The 24703-nt window shown below is 36.2% G+C and overlaps 2 protein-coding genes across 3 annotated transcripts in view; both read left to right on the top strand.

Moving 5' to 3' along the window:
* Nucleotides 1-1237: 1237 nt before the first annotated feature.
* On the top strand, nucleotides 1238-11142 carry LOC128681779 (fatty acyl-CoA reductase wat-like). The gene is made up of 11 exons (XM_053765948.1): nucleotides 1238-1361; nucleotides 2813-2993; nucleotides 4973-5063; nucleotides 5664-5786; nucleotides 6055-6179; nucleotides 6275-6433; nucleotides 7315-7427; nucleotides 8129-8196; nucleotides 8794-8992; nucleotides 9479-9659; nucleotides 10288-11142. Exons 1-11 carry the CDS (start codon nucleotides 1343-1345, stop codon nucleotides 10655-10657), a joined length of 1629 nt encoding a protein of 542 aa, XP_053621923.1. The 5' UTR covers nucleotides 1238-1342; the 3' UTR covers nucleotides 10658-11142.
* Nucleotides 11143-15623: 4481 nt separating this feature from the next.
* The window catches only part of LOC128681778 (fatty acyl-CoA reductase wat-like), a 32886-nt gene continuing 23806 nt past the window's right edge, over nucleotides 15624-24703 (top strand). For both annotated transcript variants that reach the window (XM_053765947.2, XM_053765946.1), the window contains exon 1: nucleotides 15624-15782. The gene's annotated coding sequence lies outside the window, so the exon portion shown is untranslated. The remainder of the gene's footprint in view (nucleotides 15783-24703) is intronic.

Raw genomic sequence — 24703 nt, 5'->3', positions numbered from 1 at the left:
AGTGTGTATGCGATTACTTTGCCACTAGACGCAGTAGAGTAGTCGTAAAAGTCACGTCGGATCCCTTTTGGCGACTTGAATAGTCTCACACCAGTGTTAACAATAACATACTCGTTAATAATTATACCGCGAACAAGATTTATCATTATTTATTTAGCTAAGTACAACGGTACACAATATGCATCCTTTTAAAGTATTTAGTAAGAAAAAATAGGCACAATAATTTCTTACAGAAACACAATATTATCATCCTAAACACAGGCCTGTGCCCCAGCTGTGTGGACGATTAAATGGCTGTTGATGACTTGCACACGTCGACTCACATTCGTTAGTCTCACAAAACTGCAAACCATTCCTGACAAGCATCTTCCATCCATCCACGAACACATCACACTCAGGTTCCTGGTTCAGGAACACGTTGAGATCCGCTAGCATTCGCCACACAATATGACCACTTCACGTCATACGATGTACAAGTACGATTTGATTTGATCCTGGATTCCTTTCGAACACCAGCATGCCTTGAAAATACCTAAATTGGGAAATATCGATGTCGGGAGAGAACTCAGAACCAAATCGTGTTGTACGATGAGACGGAATGTCGACCAGATAGGTGGAGATGGTGGCGATCTATAACGAAACGCTGCTGGGCTAATGAGGTCACGCAACTCCTGAGCACCTCGCCGAAGTGCAGCAGAAGACCTACAGACTCGCTACTAGTCGGCAATGATCGAGGCTCAGGAGCTGTTCCGACGTTTCATCCTGGGGGCTTAGCATCATCTCTTAATGAGATCCAGTTTAGGATCTAAACTGATTCTGCATCGCAAATTCAAATTCAAAATTCAAATTAATTTAAAAACAAACACCTATAAAAAATAAAACTAAGTAATCATAAATTTAAAAAAACTTGACATTGTGCTCGCAATTTGTAAAGGACCCAGTTCAGCATATGTTGTTTACTCCGTGCGAGGTAAGCAACGCTGGTCTTCCAATTAAATCGGACCATCAACTTAATTTTTTTGTATGAATGCGATTCAGTTTAGGTGCCTAAAAATGTAACTAAGTTGCAATTGAATCGTCCCGTAAAATTTGATGGTTGTCCAGCTGAGGTCGCCTCACTCTTCAACATACAGACAGGACATGCCATTTTATTGATAAATAAAATGCATCTATACATAATTATTGTATTTTTAATTACATGTTGCGTGGCTCCGTGTATTATTAATTTTATGTCACCGTTCAGTCGATTGGTACTTTCAACAAGAGTTGGTTGTTTTTTTTATTATATTATTATTAATATAATATTTTTTTATTATCAGTGAGAAGGTTACCATAAGGAGTCATGCAGGAAACCATCACAGGTATTCAATCATTATATCATCATATAGTTTGTTTTATTTTATTTCTATGACTAACTGGCTGAGCAACATTCAAGCTTTTACCAAACACATCCTGATCCTAACTTCCTAACAAATACATATTATAAATGCGAATGTAAGTTAGTTTGTTTGTTACCTCTTCTTTATCTACTCAAGCAATCTTCTTGAAATCTTGCACAGTTTGAAGTACGGAAAAGGACATAGGATACCTTTCATCCCGGAAAAATAAATGCTCCCGTGGGAGCTAGTTATTATATAAAACAATTAAATTAATAATTTATGATGACTTTTTAGACAATTGTCATTAACGGCTGTGAAGTCCCACTTACGGGGTCATTAAAATGAAACCTTTGGAAAAATTGTGTGTGATTTTACTATCGGTCGCCCGATGAAACCCTTTTTACAAGGTTTTATTTAATAGGCAATGTGTGTATGTTCGGGTGGAATCTTGTAACTCAATTTTGAAGTACAAAAGTTAAAACCAATCCGCACCGGGCCCGCGTGGTGGGTCATGGCTCATACTCCTTGTCCATCTAAAAGGAAGGCCTGTGCCTCACTAGTGATGACGATTAAATGGCTGATGATGATTTGCAAATAATTAATAAAGACACGAACAAAGTGCCTCCCCATGACAGAGACAGCAAGAAAAGTGCTGATGGACACATTCTTACATTTACGGGCATTATAAATCTAGGACAATAACAAATCAGTGTTGCCGGACTATCGATAGTTTGACTATCGATAGTTGACCTTGAAAAATAGTCGATAGTCCTATCGAAAATATCAAAATGCTTCAATACTGTCGATATTATCGATAGTATCGAAAGAAAAAATTAGGCGATACTATTGAACTTTACACACGATACCGATAGGACTATCGATTTTGACGACCTCGGTTGCACAGTGATAAAGTGCTTGCCTCTGAACCGAGAGGTCCCGAGTTCGATCCCCGGTCAGGTCATAACGGAAAATGATTCTGATTGGCCCGAGTCTTGGATGTTTATCTATATATGTATTTGTTATAAAATATAGTATGGTTGAGTTAGTATTCCATAACACAAGTCTTGAACTTTCTTTGGAGCTAGCTCAATCTGTGTGATTTTGTCCTGATATATTTATTTACAATATATTGTCATCCAAACTAAACGTATACACGTTTCAGCTCAATCGGCTGAAGATGTCTCCTTAAAAATTGAGTTGCAAGATTCCATCGGAATCTGTGTGATTTATCCTAATATATTTATTTATTGATAATATGACTGATTTTCGAGGTCACGATACTATCGATAGACTATCACTATCGCAACATCATTATAACAAATTACTCAAAGCAGTTATTAGGCTAGATTGTATTGTAATATAATACTAGCCTAATCATATAGACGTGCGTCAAGAAGGGAGACAGAAGCATATATATTTAATAAACTCCTCAGACATGAGGCTAGTCCCCTCGGCTTTGGACGTGGTGCTGGCAGCCGAGCGTCGCCTGGTGCCCATCCACGAGGCCACCTTGAAGGGAGACTCCGAAGTGCAGAAGTTCTACGCCGGATCCGTTGTGCTGGTCACTGGAGGGTCGGGATTCTTGGGGAAGCAGCTTATAGAGAAGCTGTTCAGGTATTCCTCATCTCACAACATAGTTCAGTTCTACTCCACTCCAATATACAGAGCGTGCAGAGGCTGAAGAAACTGCAAGCCAGATTTTGCCCTTTTGGAGTGTCAGGGCGTTGCATCAACTAGAGAAGAGTTCTTGGGAAACCCAGGGACCATGAGCAAAGCCTGCCGTACACAATCTGCAGTGCTCCGCTTCCTGAAGGAGCTGGGCTAGTGAGTACTAGGTACTAGTGAGTAAAAGGGAAGTAATTTCATTTATTTTCATTCCATTACTTGTGTATGTTACTTAATTATGTTAATAACTACATAATGTCTATATAGTTATAATATGTAACAATTGTAAACAAATATTTATGACTAGATGTTCCCCGGGGCTTCGCTCCCGTGGAAATTTTGAGATAAAATATAACCTATAGCAATCTTGGATAATGTACCTTTCTAATGGTGAAAGAATTTTTGAAATCGGTTCGGTAATTTCGGACATTACCAGCCTCAAACATACAAACTCACAAACGCTTACCTCTTTATAAAAGCTTGCCATAATTTCTACCACACAAACATACTACGTACTTGTCTTTGGCAGGCAAATATTTTCAAGCGGACATTGGACCTCACAGACGAGATTTCACAGGCGTCACAGACGAGAATTGTGATGTTGCTGAATGGTTAATTATGTGTTCTCACCATCGACGAGAGAGAGAATTCGTAGACGTTATAATTTAAAATTCGACGTGAATTGTGCCTGATTTCTTATGTATGATTTCTTTTGGATTTTTATGTGGAGAAGGAACATGGAGACCCTGCCACATCGTCATATTAATTATTTATTTATGGTGGTTGAGAGTTGATGTTTTATGAAAACGTCGGTTATATTTTCATACACTTTTTTATTCTCATAAAAACTGTAATTTCCTCTAACGTACATCGAAGCAATGTGCCTAGAATGCTGAATTTCTCAGCTGAACCAAGCACGACGATATTGGATTTCTAGTTGTCATTTTGTCACGATGAGAGGCGTTTAGATTTCCGTTAAAACGCCTTGTTAAAATTGTTTTACTACAAAATAACTTTTTATTTATATTACTAGATTTTACCCGCGGTTTCACCCGCGTTAATTACGTAAGTCCGCTAATAATATATTACCGTCAATATCACAGGTTATAAGCAACTTATCGCGTTGAAACCTATACCAGATATTTAGTTCGACTACCCCATATAGGCCTGTGAAAGCTGCATCAAATTCCGTCCTATAGTTTTTGCGTTATGCGCGAACAAAAATTAGCAGACAAAAATTATATTATTATTTCTCTTTAATATCTCCCATGTACATACAGACATAGTCCGTTTAAAGTTTTATTATTATGTTCGTGCATAATTTTTATTTGCAAGTAATAAATATGTTTTAACACTATGCACATAAATCACAGTGCGTAGTCTCGGGTCAAAGGGGGCCTCGTAATAAATTGCAAAAATAATCAATTAATTTTATATGCAACTTTATTGCACTAAGAATAACGTTAAGGTCACCCCTTTGTGTTTGCAGTTATGTTGATTTAACGGTCAAATACTTTTACGACCGCCCGTCTGCCTGTCATTGGGAATGCTGTTGGTTACGAAGACTTACTCATTCCTTTTCACCTCTTATGACATAAAATGTAATTATTAGTGTACTCACCATGGTACTGAAACTAAAATAAATTGTATCACATTTATGTCATCGAGTGTCTGCAGGTCTTAAATGAAAATATATGTTTATTCCACAAAAAATACATTTAAAATTTTTATATAACTAATAAGATTTAAACTGACTTTTAGGTTAGGTGTTTTTGTCGAAAAGGCGACCCTATATTGATTTTCAGCTGATTTTTAGCAGGGATAGTTAGTCCTTATACAATTTTTTTTTATATCTTCCCGATTTTAGCCATAACCGGTATCCCTGTCATGCTATATTAAAATAATTCTTGAAAATATTTGTGTTATAGAACATGTGACGTCAAGAAATTGTACATACTCCTGCGAGCGAAGAAAGGCAAATCTATCGGAGAGCGCCTCGACTACATTCTGAGAAATCCGGCAAGTATTGCAAACTATACACGTCGTTTCGTTCATATGTGAAAGAGAAAATCTAAAAGAAACAATCGTTTTTTACTAATCAACCCCCAGCCTAAATCATAGAAGCTATTATCGCGGAATTTGGGCATTAGATTTAGGTTATTACGTAGTGCTCAGATAAGAAAGACATTTTCAAAATTCTACCCCCAATGTGGTAAAAACTGGGGGTAAAGTTTGTATGAAAAATAACGAAAATCTTTACTGATCTACTTGAAACTTGTCATAAATGCTATGCAACAAAAATAAAGAAACCCGTGTTTCAGTATTTCTTAAAATTTAACCTAAAGTAGTATAATATAATCTGACCATTTGTATTATGCCAGCTCCGCACTATCGCCGAATGGCGACGCAGATATGCGTGACCTGTGCTTTTATTTGCCGCATGAAAAACCAGCAATATATACTGAATCCAGAATGTATCCGCAAGAATGAGAGGTTGGGCTACCGAAAGAGATACCTAGCAATAATACTTGGGATCAAAAAGTTCTTGGGAGTATTGGGTCCATTATAACCTATAGCATCATAATTGGTCAGTCTTAATCTCATCCTATGTCAAACCAGGTGTACGACACTCTCCGGGAGACTCGTCCTTGGTTCGCGGACAGGATAGAGGCGGTGGAGGGAGACATCGCCAGCTATAGGCTGGGCGTCGCTGACCATATGTGGGACAGACTGGTCGACGAGGTTAGTCAAATTTGAGTACATTATATTTACAATAGTAATACATAGTTAATATTTAAAAAATATACACACAGGGCAGCTTGTGGCGAGCTGTTGGGGAGTAGCGACCACATGGGCATAGGAGTAGACGGATACCTTCCGTCTCGTCCGTATGCATCCACGTTTATTCGCTGATAAAAGACCGCGGCAAATGCAACTGCCCGTTTATTTACAGAATTATAAATGTTAGTGGGTACTCGTATCTCACAGTAATGTCTTCCGTTATGTCCAGGTGACGGTGGTGTTCCACGGTGCGGCGACCATCAACTTCGCTGATCCGCTGCAGCTCGCCACCAACATCAACGTGAAGGGCACCCTGGAGATGCTCGAGTTTGGCAAGGCTTGCAAGAACTTACGGTGAGTTTACATCACTATAGAATCACACAGCAAGATGTAGTTTATGTACACTGACTAACAAGACATGAATAACACTTAATCATTTCAAACTGCAGGAGTTACGTCCACATATCAACCGCGTACAACCAAGCACTAAAGAATAATGTTTCCTGTGATATTCTTGAGGAGTTTCCCAAAGCGCCGCTGTCTCCCACAACTCTGGTTGACCTGGCGAATAGAACTGAGACGAAAGTCCTTGATGAGATGTTCCACAAGTAAGTATCCTCCTCTCTTTCTAATGTCGATCACACATTATGAGGAGTTCCTAGATCCACGGACTCCCACAGCTCTTGTAGCCAACAGAAAAACCAAGAAGGTCTTTGATGAGATGTACCACAAGTATCTTCTTTTCTTTCTAATATCAATCACACATTCTTGAAGAGTTCTCCAACGCGCGGCTACGTCCCGCGGCTCTGGTAGACCAGGCGAACAGGACTGAGAAGAAGGTCCTTGTTGAAATGTTTCATATCTTTCGTCTTCTTGTCCCGTAAGCTAATTTATTTGAGGTCTGCTCTAAGTAATTTAGCGCGCCATGAATTGTGGGTTATCACTTCGTCTGAATTGGCTTGTTTTTAGGTCTTTATTATTTTTATTTATTTATATAAGTTAATGTATACGAACAACATTACCTATGACTTGTGGCTCTTTGCTCTTGATATGTTTTTTATTTTTCATGTGTGATTTACCTTGTTTGTTTATTAATTTCCTTTTATGTAGGTTTACTTTTTTTTTTTTTAATATATGTCACACAAGCTTTCCAATTCCTTTTTCACAATAATATAATGAGATGAAAGAATTCTGGAATCAAGCGGGAATTGAACCCATGTCCCTGTCTATCCGGGACAGTGATATTAACCACTGAGCTATCGACTTCATGTCAGTTAAGCCGAATTAATTCATCAATTTACGTCTTACGCCGACGTACAGTATTTTCATTAGAGAGTAGTATCTAGATACACACTGAACAATCTACATTGTCTTACTAATATTATGAATGCGAAGTTTTGTGATATATAAGTATGTTTGTTACTCTTTCACGCAAAATCTACTCGACGGATTGTTATGAATAACAGTAGATCAATCTGTTCTTCCCCAGATACCTGGCCCCGGAGTACCCGAACACGTACGCGTACACGAAGGCAGTAGCTGAGGAAGCAGTGCGCACCATGGCCGGCGACCTGCCCATATGCGTCGTCAGGCCTAGCATTGGTGAGACACAGACACAGTCTGTCTCTCTCTTATCCTATAACCCTACACATATTATAAATGAAAGTTTGTATGTATGTTTGTTACTCTTTCAAGCAAAATCTACTGGACCGATTATTTTGAATATAACCTGGCACATAGCGTACTTTTTATCCCGAAATTCCTACGGGAGCGAAGCCCCGGGGCGCAGCTAGTATCATCATAATGCACTGTTATCGAAAGTTATAGATCTAGTGTAGCGTAATTTGTAGAAACAGCTTTTTTAGATTTCACTGTAAATTATAAGAAATCAATAAAAAAGTTTTTTTACTAAAAAGACATTTTTGGTACAAACTTTTCGCATTGTTTGTTACAAACAAACAACGCGTGACAAAAAAAAATATATCCGTACGGTAAAGCGTTGAGGAGTTCCCTCGTCGGGAGCCTATACTGGATACTTAATACAAGGTCATGCTTATCATGATAATGCATTCTTATAGAAACTGAAGTCACATGGAAAATTTCAACTCTGTAGGACTAGCAAACGTAGGTAAAATTCAACTTGCAAAATTTGATTACTGACAGACAAACATCGGGACAGGTGAAACTAGATAAAAGCTAGTTGTGGTGGCGCCAGGGAGCCGAGAGCGTCATCTTAACATAAAATGCGATAAATCCCTTATTTCATCATTGGCAGTCCTCATCAAATTCAATAACGTTTTCAGTGATTCCCGCTTACACGGAGCCTTCGGCGGGATGGGTGGACAAAAACAGTATCTACGGGGCCAGTGGGGTGAGTACTTCCTCTCTCTCTCTCTCTCTCCCTCTCTTATCTTCGCCTAATTTCCCCCCACCACGCTCAGTGTGAAGGTGACCAAGTAGTGACATATTTTTACAGCTTAAATCACAAATGTCAATTGTACCAAAACTATTTGCATAAGTATTATGACAATTGCTGAATAAACTAGAAATTTTGTTATGAGTAAACATGTGTTTAAATGTTAATTTATTCGACTTAGGATGAATAACTTATTGACGTAAAAATTTACTTAAAACGTAGTCTACCGCCGACTTCCGCACAGGTGAAGAAGCGACGCAACAAACTTCACCGCAGCCTTTTCTTCAAGACGTCAAATTAATGTATATATATATATATATAATTCCTCTTCAAAATCAAATAAGTATTCAATTCCAATATTTATTTGCACCCTTATGTAATGTAATTAAACAGCAGGTCTACCATCAACTTAAGCGGCACAATTTAAATGAAGCGCAGTTCAGTTTAAATCCTGAACTGGACTAAGAAAATATGAGAGACACCCCCCAAGTAAAATGATTCAGTAACTAATTAATAATTCATTAATTAATTTAAAATCTTTCTACTTTTCAGATCATTATGGGCCTAGGTTTGGGAGTGATTCACACGTTGATATCAGACCCAGACATAAAGATAGATATTATTCCAGTGGATATTGTGAACAATGCTGTAATAGTGGCGGGCTGGGAGACTGCCAGACGGAGAGAGCAGGGGGAGACGGACACGAAGATATATACGGTTGGTTCGTCCAACAGGAACCACATCACATGGCGTGAGTTCTTCTCCAACCAGATTATATTTTTAAGGCAGGTTCTTGCTTCTGGCCTGGTGATCCTATTCGATCACTCTAATTATTTATTAGCTAAACTGTTCAACACAAAGTGTTCCGTTTATTCCTAATTTATCATAATAACTTGGCGCCCGAAGGAAAGACCGTAAATATAATTATAAAGTATTTTTTTATCTCTCTAATGATTTTTATTCTTTACCAAAAATTGTTCGGCCACGTGAACGAAGTTACGGACATCAGCTAGTAATAAATAAATGGACAATAATACACAACGGCCCACACTAAGCACTAAGTTTGTATCGCGGGTTCGACGGACACAAAATACCGATATGGGCACAACATACCCAAAACCGAAGACAAATATTTGTGACAACATGTACAAATATTCGCCCGCACCCAGGATCAAATCGAGCCCAAGACCTTCAGATAGTAGACGGGCGTGGTGACTAACACTATTCCCTATTCCAGGGTTTCTAACGAACGTGTTTGACAATGAGGGACGCAAGCACCTGTCCTCCCAGGCCGTGTGGTACGCCTTCGCCGTGCAGACCAAGAGCAAGCACCTGTACCTGGCCCTAGCCTGGCTGCTGCACTTCATACCTGGGTACATCGTCGACGGGGTCCTCATGATCAGGGGGAAGAAGCCTCAGTAAGTATTTCATCAGTTTACTTGTTCTCGTGAATAGGTTGACGTGAAGAAAATATTAAAAAATATTTAGTAGCTAATGATACAGCAGCTTTAGATTTACCATCGACACGCAAAGAAGTCGATAGTGTGGATAACTATCCACACTATCGACTTCTTTGGTTAACTACACTAATTGGCTAATAAACTTATTAGTTTAGACATGGCAATGTATGCAAGAAAATCATTATTAATTTATTTAAGTACACATTACAAATTGCAGTAAAACATTACAATTATAAGGTTAAGAACTACACTACAAATAAATAAATTGTGTACCTACATTCACATATCATAGAAATGCAAATATAAAAGTAAATAGGTAAGTGACAAGACAAGAGGGATATCATTTATAGATATAGTTGTAATTAAATTATAAGATTAAATAAATTACTGCGAAACTGCAAAAAGTTCAGATGCTTTAGGTATGTCAAAGACAAAAACTCTGCGTCTTTCCGCATCAATAAAAGTTTTTGTCTAACCCACAGATGTATTTACATTATGTAATGTTCATATAATCTGTGGTGAAACCAGATTTTTTTGTAAACACTTATTTTTATTACACTTATCTTTATGCCTCATATCATTCCAGAGTATCAAAAATCTACAGACTACTGAACACAATGGCAACCATCTTCAGTTTCTTCACTCTGAGAGGTTGGAATTTCAAAGACGACAACCTGCTGCAATTGTACAAGAGTTTATCGAAAACGGACCAGCAAATTTTTAACATGGACATCGCCACGCTCGACATGAAGGAGGTCATATATTTGTGGCATATTGGATTAAGGAGATTTTATTTAAAAGACAAATTGAATGATCAAGAGAAATCAATGAAAAAACAATTCTTTTTAAGAATAATTACCTATACTTTTATACCAATTTATTTGTATTTTCTGTTTAAGATTTCTTGTTTCGTTTTTTACGGATTGTATTATTTGATTTTCTCGTATTTAATATAAAAGAAGCATACGCATATAAAGCTAGATATTAGTTATAGTTAACTTAGCGACGCTTCGCACGCAGTCTAAAAATATTTTATACTTTTAGTTGATCGTATTACTCGTAACGGAGTCTGCCGAGCCTATTTCTAAGCTTATTCTATCAAACGCAACTGATTTCTATGTAGTGGTACTGAATTTCACTGTTATTTAGACAATATATTAACAGCCTATTAGGATTGTACAAATCTTCGTTAATAAATTGTCTAAATAAGAGTGAAAAGTGCATCAAAATTCGTTGCGTGGTTAAAAATAAGAAAGCTGATTGTGACTTTGATTCATACTATGTAATATATAATAAACATTTAAAGGTACAATATATTTTAGGTAGTTATATATGTGGTGGCCTTTACCACAATAGTTTTATTATCAAGATTAAAACGCGTGTTAAATGTAATTAGCAATGTTACGGATAAGTGTTTATGCTATTAAAATGGTCGATTTGATATGTTCAATTCTTTATTTATCACATGATCTATGACACGTTGGTCGTCCAGCTGATAGGATTGTGAACCGAAAGGTTTATGTTCGAAACTTCTCGTGCCATATGACTTTTGACGACCTCGGTGGCGCAGTTGTAAAGTGGTACAGTTTGCCTCTGAACCGTGAGGTCCCAGGTGCGATCCCCGGTCGGGTCCTGATGGAAAATGATCTTTTTCTGATTGGCCCGTGTCTTGGATGTTTATCTATATATGTATTTGTTGTAAAATATAGTATCGTTGAGTTAGTATCCCATAACACAAGTCTCGAACTTACTTTGGGGCTAGCACAATCTGTGTGATTTATCCTTATATATTTATTTATTAATCTGTTATAGGTACTTTACTATTAAGTTTTAGGCCACAATAAGTAAAGGAATACATTAAAAATTAATTCTTTATTCATACAGAGGATGATGTACATCACTGACATCAAAAATTTAATTAAAACGAAGTCTACCGCCGACTTCCAAAGCGCAGGTGAAGAAGCGGCGCAACAAACTTCACCGCAGCCTTTTCTTCAGAGACAACAATTGACAATAAATGTGGGTATTATAATCATATAACTGTATGACAATAATGTCAGATAGTGATACCACTCCATTAATATTGACCAGGAAGTAGTTGTGTGTTACATTCCACATAGTGGCCGTGACCCTCAGCCATGACGGATAGGTACAACTATGTAATAACGAATGTACATCGTCGTCATCATATCGAGTGTGTTATTGTTAACACTGGTGTCAGATTTTATTCAAGTCGCGTAAAGGCATCTGACATGACTTTTACGACTACTTACCGCCATCTAGCGGCAGGTAGTAGCATACACACCAGGGAACTAAACTGTCAACTGTCAGTGTGCTGGACAACACGTATATAAAATAACTACTGGATGTGATATATTTTTCTGAAATTCAATTCAAAACAATTATTCAGAAATTAGACGTTCAAGGTACTTTTTCTTCATTTCAAAAAACTATAAACTACTAGCATTTCGGAACGACCACTGCCGAGAAGCAATGTCGGATGAAACTCATTTAAACAGTGTTGGTCCCTATCGTGCCAGTCCTGCAAAGCGGCGGTAATAAATTAATAGGACATTAGCCTAGGAAATTGAATTCGCCTTTATTACCTACCCCATAAAGCTCCAATAGGGTTAATGTGACTTATTGTTGACCATATTACAGATATTCTGGAAAATTACCAAATAATTCAATGCAAATTGAAATAAAACAATTCAAGTGCACCGAATTTGTAATAATGAGACTGTAGAAATGTCTTTTTGCGAAAATTATGATTCCAAAATGATTATTTTTCAACGTGTGTTATATTATCCATACTATGTAATGATGATGATTGATAAACTTATATATTTGTACTCATGTTTTTGGCAAATAAATGTTTTCTTTCTTTCTTCAAGGCCCAGGTCAATCTGAGAAAGATCATTTTACATGTTGTCCTGACCGGGGCTCGAACCCGGCACCTCCAGTGTAGCAGTCCGGCCATTAGGCCACACAGATCGTTATTGAAAACGCAGACAGACCTTCAATTCGCTTTATATCATTCCAATTTTTGTGTTTTCATGTAATTATGCATGTACACACATCACACTTTGACCCGACTTCGTCCCTTTCACTCAACAATTGATATTATATACCGTTTTGTCTCGCTTTTATACTTATTTCTATATAACTACTTTATCACCGGCGCGTCGCGCGCTGTTACTATTTAGGACCGGCGCGGGTCCTTGCACAACGAATTTCTCTATTGCAATTCAGCGCGACAAAGCTGCCTGCGAGATGGGCACAATGTCTAGGAAGTAATCATTATATTTTTAGTTTACATACCTAGCACCTATAGCCACCTAGTTTCGGATACACACGAACAAATTAAACTGTCAACCAGTGTGCTGGTTTCCTCACGATGTTTTCCTTCACCGGAAGCAAGTGGTGGTCTATGAAAACTACTATACATGAGTCAGATTGGTGCACAAACTCGTGTTCAGAGTTGTACAGCGCGGAAGATCACTCTGAATGTTTAAAAATAAGCATGATATTAAAAAACATCAAAATCGAATGGATATAATAAAATATTCATATTCATTAGATTTATTTGCCAATCAAGTGTTACAATGATCTTAAAGTAATTACAATTAAACAAATAAAATTTAATTTGCTTGGGTTGGCAAATGTAAGGATTTATAAATAATTGACGATTTTTCGGGCTTATGCCATTATAATTTAGTATATGCTTGGTTTTGCTACTGACGACTGGTAAATGTTGGTTTTGGGAATAAAACAATGTGTAATTCTTATTAATCATTTATTTTCAGTCAAACCCTTACATATTTTTATGTAGCTATTATAATTATGAGAGTAATTAATTAACTAAGTAATTAGTCAAATCCTTACCTATTTTCATTTGGTAAGTATTGTTATCTATAAATGTTTTTATATTTTAAAGGCAAAGTCATACCTTACCTTTAAAATACTTCTTAAATAGTAAAAAATAATAAAAGTAAAATTATTTTCTCAACATTTACCGTGCCTTTGATGTAAATCTTAAGATTTACCAAGTGAATGGTGGTAAAAGTTAGAATCGCAAAATTGTTCGGACTTTTACCAATAAGAGTTGGTAAATCTTAGGTTTTACTGGAATATCTAAGTATTTACCGTAGTTCGTGCTTTTACAGGAACATATACACAAGTACCCTATTAAAACAAAATGCAAACGCCAAACATTCGTCTCGTTACAGGGCAGGTTCATTTACTCATCAGTCAATGAACCTGCCCTGTAATTCTTGTGTAATTGTTTTGTTCATTTTTCATCAAGGAAATACGATGGTATTTCCTTAAATGGTATTTCCTAATGTTTCATATCTCATATCTTTACATTCTGAAGCCCTAAATGGAGAAATATATGAATCAATCCAATTAGTGAAAAGGAGCGTTTTTATTAACATTTTTTAATGTGAATTTGGATAGGTTGTTATTTGTTTATATATATTTGTGCAATAACGTTTGAAATTATAAAGTATTTCTTTTTGTTTGTCTGTCTGTAAATTATAACAGTATATACGTGAGCGCCCAAAAATATAATGTAGCATAACATTATATTTTTGGGCGCTCGATGTTAAGCGGAAAGTTTACACACTCGCCACAATTTTGTAGTGAGAATCAAATAAATATTATTTGTTATAAAATAATTACAGCGAGTCAGTGTTCTGGTATTCGTTTACAGAAAAACTGTTGCATCAATCTGCATAATCGGCATCGAAGGCCAGTGGTCCTCAATATTTACTGCGCCTCATTCAAATGAGGTAAATAATTTCAATTGTGGTGTGTGGTCCATCCCGCGATACAAGGCACGAAAAATATTTTGATAAACTTTTTTTTTACACCTAACATAGGTGTAGAAAAAAAAGTTTATCAAAGATGATGATGGAATAGAGTAGTATATAATAGAGAGGATGGTAGAGAGAGGCAGATTTATCTAGCAGTTAATATATCTGTCAAATTACAATAACATATTATATCAGAGAGCAGTCAAACTAGCCCTAATCCTATGAATTTATTATTTTTAGGACATATTTATTTTGTGTATAAAGATCATATTATTTTGTGTATACACTACAAGGGTAGCAGTTTACGTATGTACTCATACCGACAGAATAGAACTTTATTTACGTTTACGTTGGTAGTTTTGGTAGTATAAAAAAAGAAAACAAGATAATTACCTAGCCAAATATAGAGATAAAATAAAACTACTTCAGAAATAAGTGAATTATGTATTTGCAACGTATACGTTACAAGTATTTTTTCAGTTGTGTACAATTTTACGTGAGTAATTGCATATTTATTTTTGTATTGTTTATTTTGTTTTATGTTCTTTCTGCATTTCTGACACATTTTCATATAGCTCGTGCCTTTCTGAGCCTCTCTTACTTATATGAGCGATTTCCGGTAATATTCCGGTAATAGATTTTGTTATATTGTACCTACATACTATTACAACAACAATTCCACTAACATCGCTACACCCATTCTGAGTATACGATTAATAGCACACTGTTCTTTATTTTTAAACTGCACATCATTTAAGGGGTCGTCAACGAATTACGTAACGCAATATTCTCAATTTTTTGGCATGACCTTGAACCCAACTTTGACCTTGACCTTGACCCCCCTCCACCAACGTAATGAGACTGCAACGCTTGCCTGAACCCCACCCCCTCTGCAGTTTACGTTACGTAATTTGTGAACAAACCCTAAATAAAATATGAACTTCCTCAGCCGCAAAGCAGCTTAACCCACGGTCCTTTCTTGTTTACCTCCACCACATTCCCTTTCTATTGTCTCTTAACGAGTAAATCAAAGCGTGTGTAGCCGGTTTAAAAAAAAAAGGAAAAACCTATTGACGTATTAATAAGATGCCTCAAATGTTGACAGCCGCTGCGTGAGGACCAGTCCATCGCGTCATACTCGCCGCTACCTTCTTAGTCTATATCCTCAGTACGGCGGATAAGGACGCGCGGGACTTTTGTTACAAAAATAATAGTAAATTATTACATTGTTTCTGTGTGTGATTGCAAGAATTCCAATTCTGTGGTAAGCTTTTTATTTTACTAAAAATAATTTGATTATTATAATTTATTAGAAAAAGAAAAGAAAAAAAAATGAGGGCTTTTTTCTTAACCAATGATTTTTTTTTTCTTTTGTGAGTCTACTGGAAGCAACTTGAACAGTAACAAGCAGTTAGTAACTTTTAATTTTCTATGTAAGTGTTACATTTAGACAATTGTTGTGTACATAACATTAATTGAAAACACAAATAATCAATTGTTTTGTGTTATAAAAAAAAGTTACTTTTAAGATTTATATAAAACAGAGTGGGCTGGTTGACAAATAATGTATGTATTCATCATCAGTCACTCAAATTGATCAATTTTATTTGTTGGTTCCATATAAGTCTATTTCGCTGGGAGATGTTCTTAGCGCACGACTTGTTAGGTAATAAACGTATCCCAAAATCAAACATTTATTCAGAAACCGCACACATAAGTATAATTACATTAAATCTTCTTCTTTTGTATGAATTTTTACGGAGAAGGACATTTCTTTCTTCACGGAAATATAACAACCCTAATAAAAGCTAGTAAATCAATAAATTTATTTGTAATATTATCGTATGATTGCTAGACCAGGTACCCATCGTACACGTTTTGCAAAATATTTATAATTTTACATTGATAAACGACGCGCGAACGTCTAGACAAAAAAAAGAACATAAAACTAGTTTCAAAAATCATTAATTACAAAAAAAAAACCCGTATCAAAATGTACATTCGACCGTATCACAAGTTGGATACGGACCTATATGTATATGCCTACAATACGGACGAATTCACAATTTTTTCTTAGTGGATGTTGTGTCGACTGTACGTCCGTAGCAAACTTGTTTTATTTCTGCAAATTAAAATGTACGAAATCATGCTGTCAATGCATGATTTTTACAAAAATGTATATTTATCATTTGGTCATTGCGGTCCACGTGAAGATGTAACTGGCGATACGTATAATGGCGCGAGCGAGGTTGGATTGTGTACGAGGCGACTAAGACAGTCTTTGCAGCTGATAGGTAACAACAACATTTCCAAGAGTGGTTGACGTTTGGCAGGTATTTGTACAGTTGGATTTCATCACAGATCAACATGTTTAAGCAATAAACAATAAGTTATTAAACACTTGCGCAACTTGTTAAAATTTTAACATTAAAATGACCGGCATCGAATATTTAATTACCTACAGGTACCTTTTATATAATTAAAATGTTTTTTCTCCCTTTTAACAGTCCTATTCCTCATGGCCGAAGGTCGTGGTCATTATGTGGAATATGGAATGTGGAACATACAACTAGACACTTCCTGACACTTCCTAGGCAATATTAATGGAGTGGTTTGCCATTGCCTTCTCCATTTCACACGCAAGTTTCCTGCAAGTTTCTTCGCGATTTTCTCTTTCACCGGAAACAAGTGGTGTTTATATTAAATTTGGCGATAGACTGTACTTGCAGCAAGTTCCGCCTTCGCTCGGGTAAAACCATAATGAAACTTCCTTAGAAATCTGTCTCTGTGCCAAATCTTATCAAAATCAGTGCAGTAGTTTTCGACCTTATCGTTACAAACAAAAAACACATAGTCTAGTTTCGCCACTCTTGGCTCTGTCTAACCCGTAAGGGATAAATGCATACAATAAATACGTGTCCTATTTGAACTGACGAACAAATCGTAAAACGAAACTTGTGTTTATTAATGAAATTATTAAATCTTAGGAATATTTATATAGTGATAAAAATTGGAAAATCCCACGGAAGCAAAATTCTAGGCTGGCAAACCACAGAAATAAGAATAATTTATTATAATCATAAAAAAAAAACAACACTTCTCATTAAGATTATAAACAACCGGTCTAGTGCGAGTGGGACTCGCGCACGCTTGTCCTAGAGAGTTGAAATTTCCTCATTCCCCCAGAATAGGTTCCCAACCTCTTCAACAATTTTCTTTGTCGCGTTGATTGCAACAAGGTCACTCTGACGACAACAAAAACCTGTGACAAAAACATTTATTATTGTAAAAAACATTTTACCTTTTGAGCTACAGAACTCTAAAAACCGGTTAATTTTTCACAAAGTGAACGTAATAATAAATAAATAAGTGATATATGGATGAGGTCGTGGTATTTCCTCATTGGTGAAAAAAAAACAATCCTTACGCATTGACGTCATCGGCCAGACGTAAACTATAAGCTGTTGACCCGGAGGTAGCCGCTTCAACAGACCGACGGCGTTTTCGAAATAATATGTCAGTAATGTACACTAAACTCAAATGTTTAACACTAGCGGTCCGTCCCTGCTTCGTTCGGCTAAACGGTTTTAACCGTAATAAATTATACGCCCTTATATTAATAATCTTATCTTATTATTATCGATATCTCGGGATCTAACCAACGTATCGCGATGAAACCTATACCAGATTTTAAGTTAGATCTTCCACTATACAACTATAAGAACCGCATGAAATTCCATCAAGTATTTTTTGCGTGATGCGCGAACAAACATACATACAGACAAACAGACAGTTCTCTTTGATAGTTTTTTCTTCTTCTTTTCTTGTGCTATGGCTTCGTCGTTAGAAAAGGCGGCATATTGTTGACATTGATAGTAACAGTTGATTAAAAATGTGCATAAAACATATCAGCTCAATCGGTTGAAGATATCTGCTTCAAGATCGAGTTGTAAAATTCCACCCAACAAACTTACCCTTATTGCAAGTCAAATAAAAGCCTGTAAAAAACGATGTACCAGTAAACTGCATCAAGTTAATCAGCATAGACCTTAGGCCACAGTAATAGAGGTCAATTTGCAATGAATTTACGTAAGTTTGTCGACTGTACACACACTTGATACTTAGTTACAGATCTGGTCAGGCCGGTAGACCTTGCGTCACTGAACTTGACAATGAGGACTGGTTTTTAGACCGAGAATATTTTAGACCTAGAGAATTACGTGACAGAGTATAGCATAATCTGTATTTACGTCTACATTAAAAAAAACAAAGAGCGCATATTCTACGCATTAAAAAAAGAAATGTAATTAAATTATTGATTGCAACTGGCTAGATAGAAAAAAAGAAATTGGAAAAAGTGCTATGCCATTTTTCAAACAAAATTTGAACGCTTGAGCTCTGAATGTAATTAAAATTGCAACTGGCCAGTTATAAAGAGAATATAAAAAGTGACACTCAATATTGAGTTGAGAGTTCTGCCTAGTTCCAATTTTTTCCTAACGTTTCACTTTGTTAGCTAATCTTAGCGCATCAATAGGACATATTACGCAAAGCTCAGCGCAGATGGCGCTACTGGTACAACTAAGGTACACAAAAAAACAATGGAGGCAAAAAGCGCCAATTTTCAATATTGTTGCAGATTTACGATCAAAAATTCTTTCTACGCAATCGTGGAGCGAGTTTAAAGCAAAAAGGAAGGATTTAGTGGATTATCCTGAAAATAATAACACTATATTAGGTTATGTTCTGCATTATTTGGTCAACTGTGATCATAAACTGATATAAACTTGGTTTTGACTGAAAATCTTGAAGTCCATATTTTAATAAGTCTTCACTGGCTCGAAAATACAGCGTGAGCGTATCCCATAGTTTTCGAAGTTTTTTTATCTTATGGAAAACGAGTTTTCCCAATATATCGGCACCCGAATATGCTACATTGTTGTATATTTTCACAAACGAATGCTTACACAATGAAAGGATTAATAAAGTACTGTAAAATAAACGTTTTAATCGACACAGCAAAAGGCGACAAAGCTTTTGTGTACCTAACATACAGTGCTGTACTCTGGCGGGATAAATGTGCAGTAATACACCCTATTAGAATAGCATCGACTCAAATCGCATTTTTAATTGACCAAGCGATGGTAATTGTTACTTTTTAGCTCGAAGTGCGCTACAAAGAACACATTTTAATTATTCCTCGAATTACAACTGAAAAATTAACTAGTGGTTGTCAACTGTTTATTTCACTGTTCGACACTCAACCAGCCGAATGCCCTACCACGAAACATACAAAACACGTAGCACGTTACTAACGTCATGCTGTCTCTTTTTCCAATATCGTGTACGCATCGTTTAAAAAAAAGTGAACGTGTGGACGCAATGTTGTTCTACGTGTTTCATAGCCCTCACGATATTTTCCATCACCGAAAGCAAGTTCTATGAAAACCACTATACATGACACTGAACAAACTCATGTGGCGCGAGCAGGATCCTAACCTGGGACCTTTCAAACTCAGGCCATCGTTTCTCGCGATAAAAAGAAAACTAGACTGCCTTGTGCACTGGCTCGGCTTGTAATACATTATTCATAATATTGTGTAGCCCTGAAAATCTCATAAAACTGTCCACTCATACTAATACCTATATTGCTATAATGGTACAAATCTAAACATCGTATCGTCTATGGAAAAGGCTGATAATTTTATTATCATACTATAGGGTTCCGGTTGTTTATTTTTTGCACTTAACCCTAAAAATCGCTAACATAGCTAGCTTTTTATTACCAGTTTTTTATTACTCATTACTGAATATCTATAAATATTACCAGTAATCGTGTTTTTAAATAGACACATTACATGTTTATTTGTTAGACAAATTAAAAAACCCCCGACTTTCAATATTCGTTTCACTACAACAACTTTTGAACGGATCTGAACAGATTTTCATGAAACATGGCTAAGAACGCTCGGGATAAAATTATCTATAACAAAAAAAAAACTAAATAAAAATCGGTTTATCCGTTTGGGAGCTACAACAGACATATACACAGAATTTAAACTTATAACACCCCTCTTTATGCGTCGGGGGTTAAGAACAAATAACTATAAACAAATCGTTATTTTTATTATCTACATAAGAATAGTGCATTAGACTAAGGTCGTATCAACCTATTGTGTAATAGACCACACGTATCAAATGACAAGCTTGTTTAGCACTGGCAATGTCCGCTGACTCTGCTCGAGACGGAAAAATCTTTATTTATTTGTACAGCCAACAGCACATCAAGTTACCCTGCATGAACCTCTATGGCGCGGTAATAGCGACGACATTGCAATGTATTTGGGTACGTTGATATGCTGTTGACTGTACTTGTCCAAAAAAAGGTGGTGGTCTAGTTGTTAAGACGCGCTGTGAGATGAAATATCCCTAGTATTAATTCTACTCGTGCCACGTTAAGGTCTGCATCAATTGTAATTTTGTCTCCTCTTGATTCAAATCAAACCAAATCATTTATTCAGAAATTGAACCTTAACAGCCACTTTTTCACGTCAAATTTTATATTATAGTAATTTCTCAAAAACTACAAATTACTGACAACGACAACTGCTGAGAAGAAAATGCTAACACATTTGAACAGTGTTGGTCCGTAACATAGATAAAATAAATATATTTTGTCTATGGTCCCTATCATGCCAGTGCGGCTTGCCATTTTTGTTTCTTATGTTTTGTAATAGTATAACAAAGTATGTACATAAAGTACATAGGTATACAAAAAGTATACAAAAACATGTCATGATTGTGATCCGAGTGCTGATAAAAAAAAATTTAAAAAATCCGGAAAAACAACTTGTAATCTGCACTCACCAATGATTCACCAACCAGTGTGTGAAGTGGAGAGAATGCAATGAACCACTGCATTAACATTGCCCAGGAAGTCGTTGTGTGTGTTACATTCCACATAATAGCCACGATCTTTAGCCATGAGGAACGAATGACTATAATATTATCTCTAAAACAAACTATATAAATTCCTACATCTACCGCATTTGTAAAACGAATTTCATTTAATTTGATTTGACCGCTGAAAACGTTGACGTACGTCGAAACTTCCCCTCCCGATCAGTAAATCTAAATAGAAAAACGTCCAACAAAGCGAAACGTGTAATGATCATTCTGCCTAGCCAGCTAATCGCCCACGTAGCAAAAGGCCTCTATCAAGAAGTCTATATAACAAAACGTCTATTTTGGAAAATATCAGTTTTTCATTATGGACATAATTGCTAGTAAAGGTGTAATAAAAACTATATATCTTATTTGAAATAAAATAAGCTTCTTCGACACAACAAACATCTCATCCACGTTGTTCCGATCCGTCGCCGGACGCCAACGTGACGGAACGCAACGAGGCATGTCTCCAATTCACACATAATAATATAACCAAGTAAAAACATATTCACTTGTTCCAAGTTCATTTCCTTAACTCAAATTGCCTTGTGCGGTGTAATGACAGTTATTTCGTTACATTAATTATGACTTGATGCAGCAGCGTAAATATGTACCTTCCTATTTATGTAAACGTGCAAATTGTCTATGGAAATCTCTACATATAATAAGGATTACCTTCATGGCCTAATGGAGATCACGCCGGACTGCTACACTGGAGGTCCCGGGTTCGATCACCGGTCAGGTCGACATGAAAAATGATATTTATTAAATTAAACTGGATCTTGGATGTTTGTCTAAGTTTGTATGTACAAGATCATAGAATATAATTTCGTTGTGTTAGTATCCCATACCACAAGTTTCGAACTTATTTTGAGGCTAACTTAATCCGTGTGACTTGTCCCTATATATTTATTATTATTATTAATTTAAATAATCTATGTGTACAGATAAAAATTTCAGAAACAAGAGGTTACTTAAAACCAAAAAAAACGCCATCCATATATTTATGGACAAAAAAAAAATTCAAGTATACAAAAAATACATATCAGGAAATTTTCAAAGAAAGAAAACGCTATACTATTTACTTACTAGATACTCGTATTACAATGCCGTTAAGTTTACCAGCAATAAATTGGTTTCCGCTCATAATCATTCGTTCATTCGTTCAAATTCGCAATAATTACCTCGACAGCATTATGTTTTTCCATCACTATGACGTTGTGAAATCACACACCGATGTGTTGACGAAGCAAACTTTGGTTCAGCAAATGTCACGGAATTCGCAATAATGAGAATAATAGAAATGGCATAGCTTTTCCAACGTAAAAATAAGGTTCTTGAAATAGGGTTACAAGCAACGGGGCACCGCCGTATTCTTTTTTAAATCTATAAAATAGTATAAAACAAAGTCGCATCCCGCTGTCAGTCTGTCCCTATGTTTGCTTAAATCTTTTAAATTATGCAATTGATTCAAGAGGAAGGTTTTGGTGTATAATTTATTTATTTATAATTTACCCTTATATTATAACAGTTTCTATGCGCTATATCTACGTTTCGAAGACTCATTATGAGGTCACAATCAATCCGTATTTACCAGTACAGTTACACGTATATGAAGCTATCCGAAGACATGGTAAATTGGCCCTTATTACTGCCGCATAGAAGTTAGTACACCTGTCAAACAGAATTGCCTGCCAATCTTGTCGAGTCATGATTATAGTGTTGGTGTTTTCTCTCTATTCTATGGCTGTGACGCCGCGTGTCCCGGAGTTAGCGTAAAAAAAATAAGCTATATTACAACCTGTCTTACATCCTCCTTGTGAACTATATTTAACCAACTGTAAGTAACTGCATCTAGATCTAGCCGGAGATAAAACGATACGCCTATTTGTAGCCAACGCGGGCCGGCTGCGTCTAGCTGAAATGATTGCCAAACCTAGATCTAGTTGGACAAGCTAGACAGCAAGAGACAAACAAGCTTAACCTGAAGCAGAGCCACCAGAGACCGCCTATATCTAGGTATAGCCGAATTTCGGGGTTTTGCCGTAACATATATTATTATAATATGCTTAATATTTTATCCATGCGACGCCTGGGGGGGTCGATAGTAGGGAAAAAAGAATACTGACCCACAATCAATATAGGCATAGACAATAGTGCTCAGCACGGCCAAGGGCGACTGTGATCACGTCTCAATGTCATAGACAAACACGGATTGAACATAGATCATAAATTACTGGAATTTGCGTTGATTTGATCTACACCTATGATCCAGATTTGTATTTATGCTTTAACCTGAAGATGTTACTTTTAATTCTACACTAATGAGAACATCAATTGTTCGAATTTATTGATATCTCTATAATATATATATAAAAACATGTTTCAATATTCATTTTGCTACATTTTAATCAAACATTTTAAGAACCACCGCATAAACATTAACTATCAAATAAAAAAACCACATCCAAATCGGTCCACCCGTTGATGAGTTAACGGTGCCACGTATCCAGACAGACAGACACACTTAGCAGTCAAACTTATAACACTCCTTTTTTTGCGTCGGGGGTTAATAATGACATATTTATAAAAAAACATAATTTACTCGAATTGGAATGAAACCAGAAACACGCGAAGATGACAGAGAATCTATACAACAAACAGTTCAGTATAAGATTTTCCGTCTGTGCATTCAACACCCTGAAGCTCTGTCAACCCCGTCGGGATAAAGACGTAATCTGTATAAATAACGGCGTAAAGTTCAATGACTCACCAAAAACACGTTTCCTTTGCATGACATTTTATCTTCAGTTTACTAAGTAATAACTTATGAATGACTAGACTATGTTGCCCGGGGCTTCGCTCCTGTGGAGATTTTGAGATAAAATTTAGCCAATAACAATCTTGGATAATGTACCTTTCTAATGTTGAAAGAATTTTTGAAATCGGTTCGGTACTTTCGAAGATTACCCGCCTCAAATATACAAACTCACAAACGCTTACCTCTTTATAATAATAGTATAGATCACTGCAATTGATACATTTTATATTGAAACAAGATCTAATGTTTTTTTGGTCCCATCCTTCTCCTTACATACGAGTAGGTATTATAAAACAAAATCCTCTGCCGCGTCTATCTGTCTGTCTGTTCGCGATAAACTCTAAAACGGTTTTCACGCGGTTTTCACCGTGTGATTCCTGAAGAAAATTTAGGTGTATAATTTATTATGTTTTAGA

Source organism: Plodia interpunctella, chromosome 28 (assembly GCF_027563975.2).
Source record: "Plodia interpunctella isolate USDA-ARS_2022_Savannah chromosome 28, ilPloInte3.2, whole genome shotgun sequence".
Classification (NCBI taxonomy): Eukaryota; Metazoa; Arthropoda; class Insecta; order Lepidoptera; family Pyralidae; genus Plodia; species Plodia interpunctella.
Note: the sequence above shows the minus strand (reverse complement) of the source record. Positions and strands in the feature narration are given on the sequence as shown.

Coding starts and splice junctions, on each gene's coding strand:
- LOC128681779 (XM_053765948.1), top strand. Junction 2,994..4,972: donor CTTATAGAGAAGCTGTTCAG/GTATTCCTCATC, acceptor TTTGTGTTATAG/AACATGTGACGTCAAGAAAT. Junction 6,434..7,314: donor CTTGATGAGATGTTCCACAA/GTAAGTATCCTC, acceptor GTTCTTCCCCAG/ATACCTGGCCCCGGAGTACC.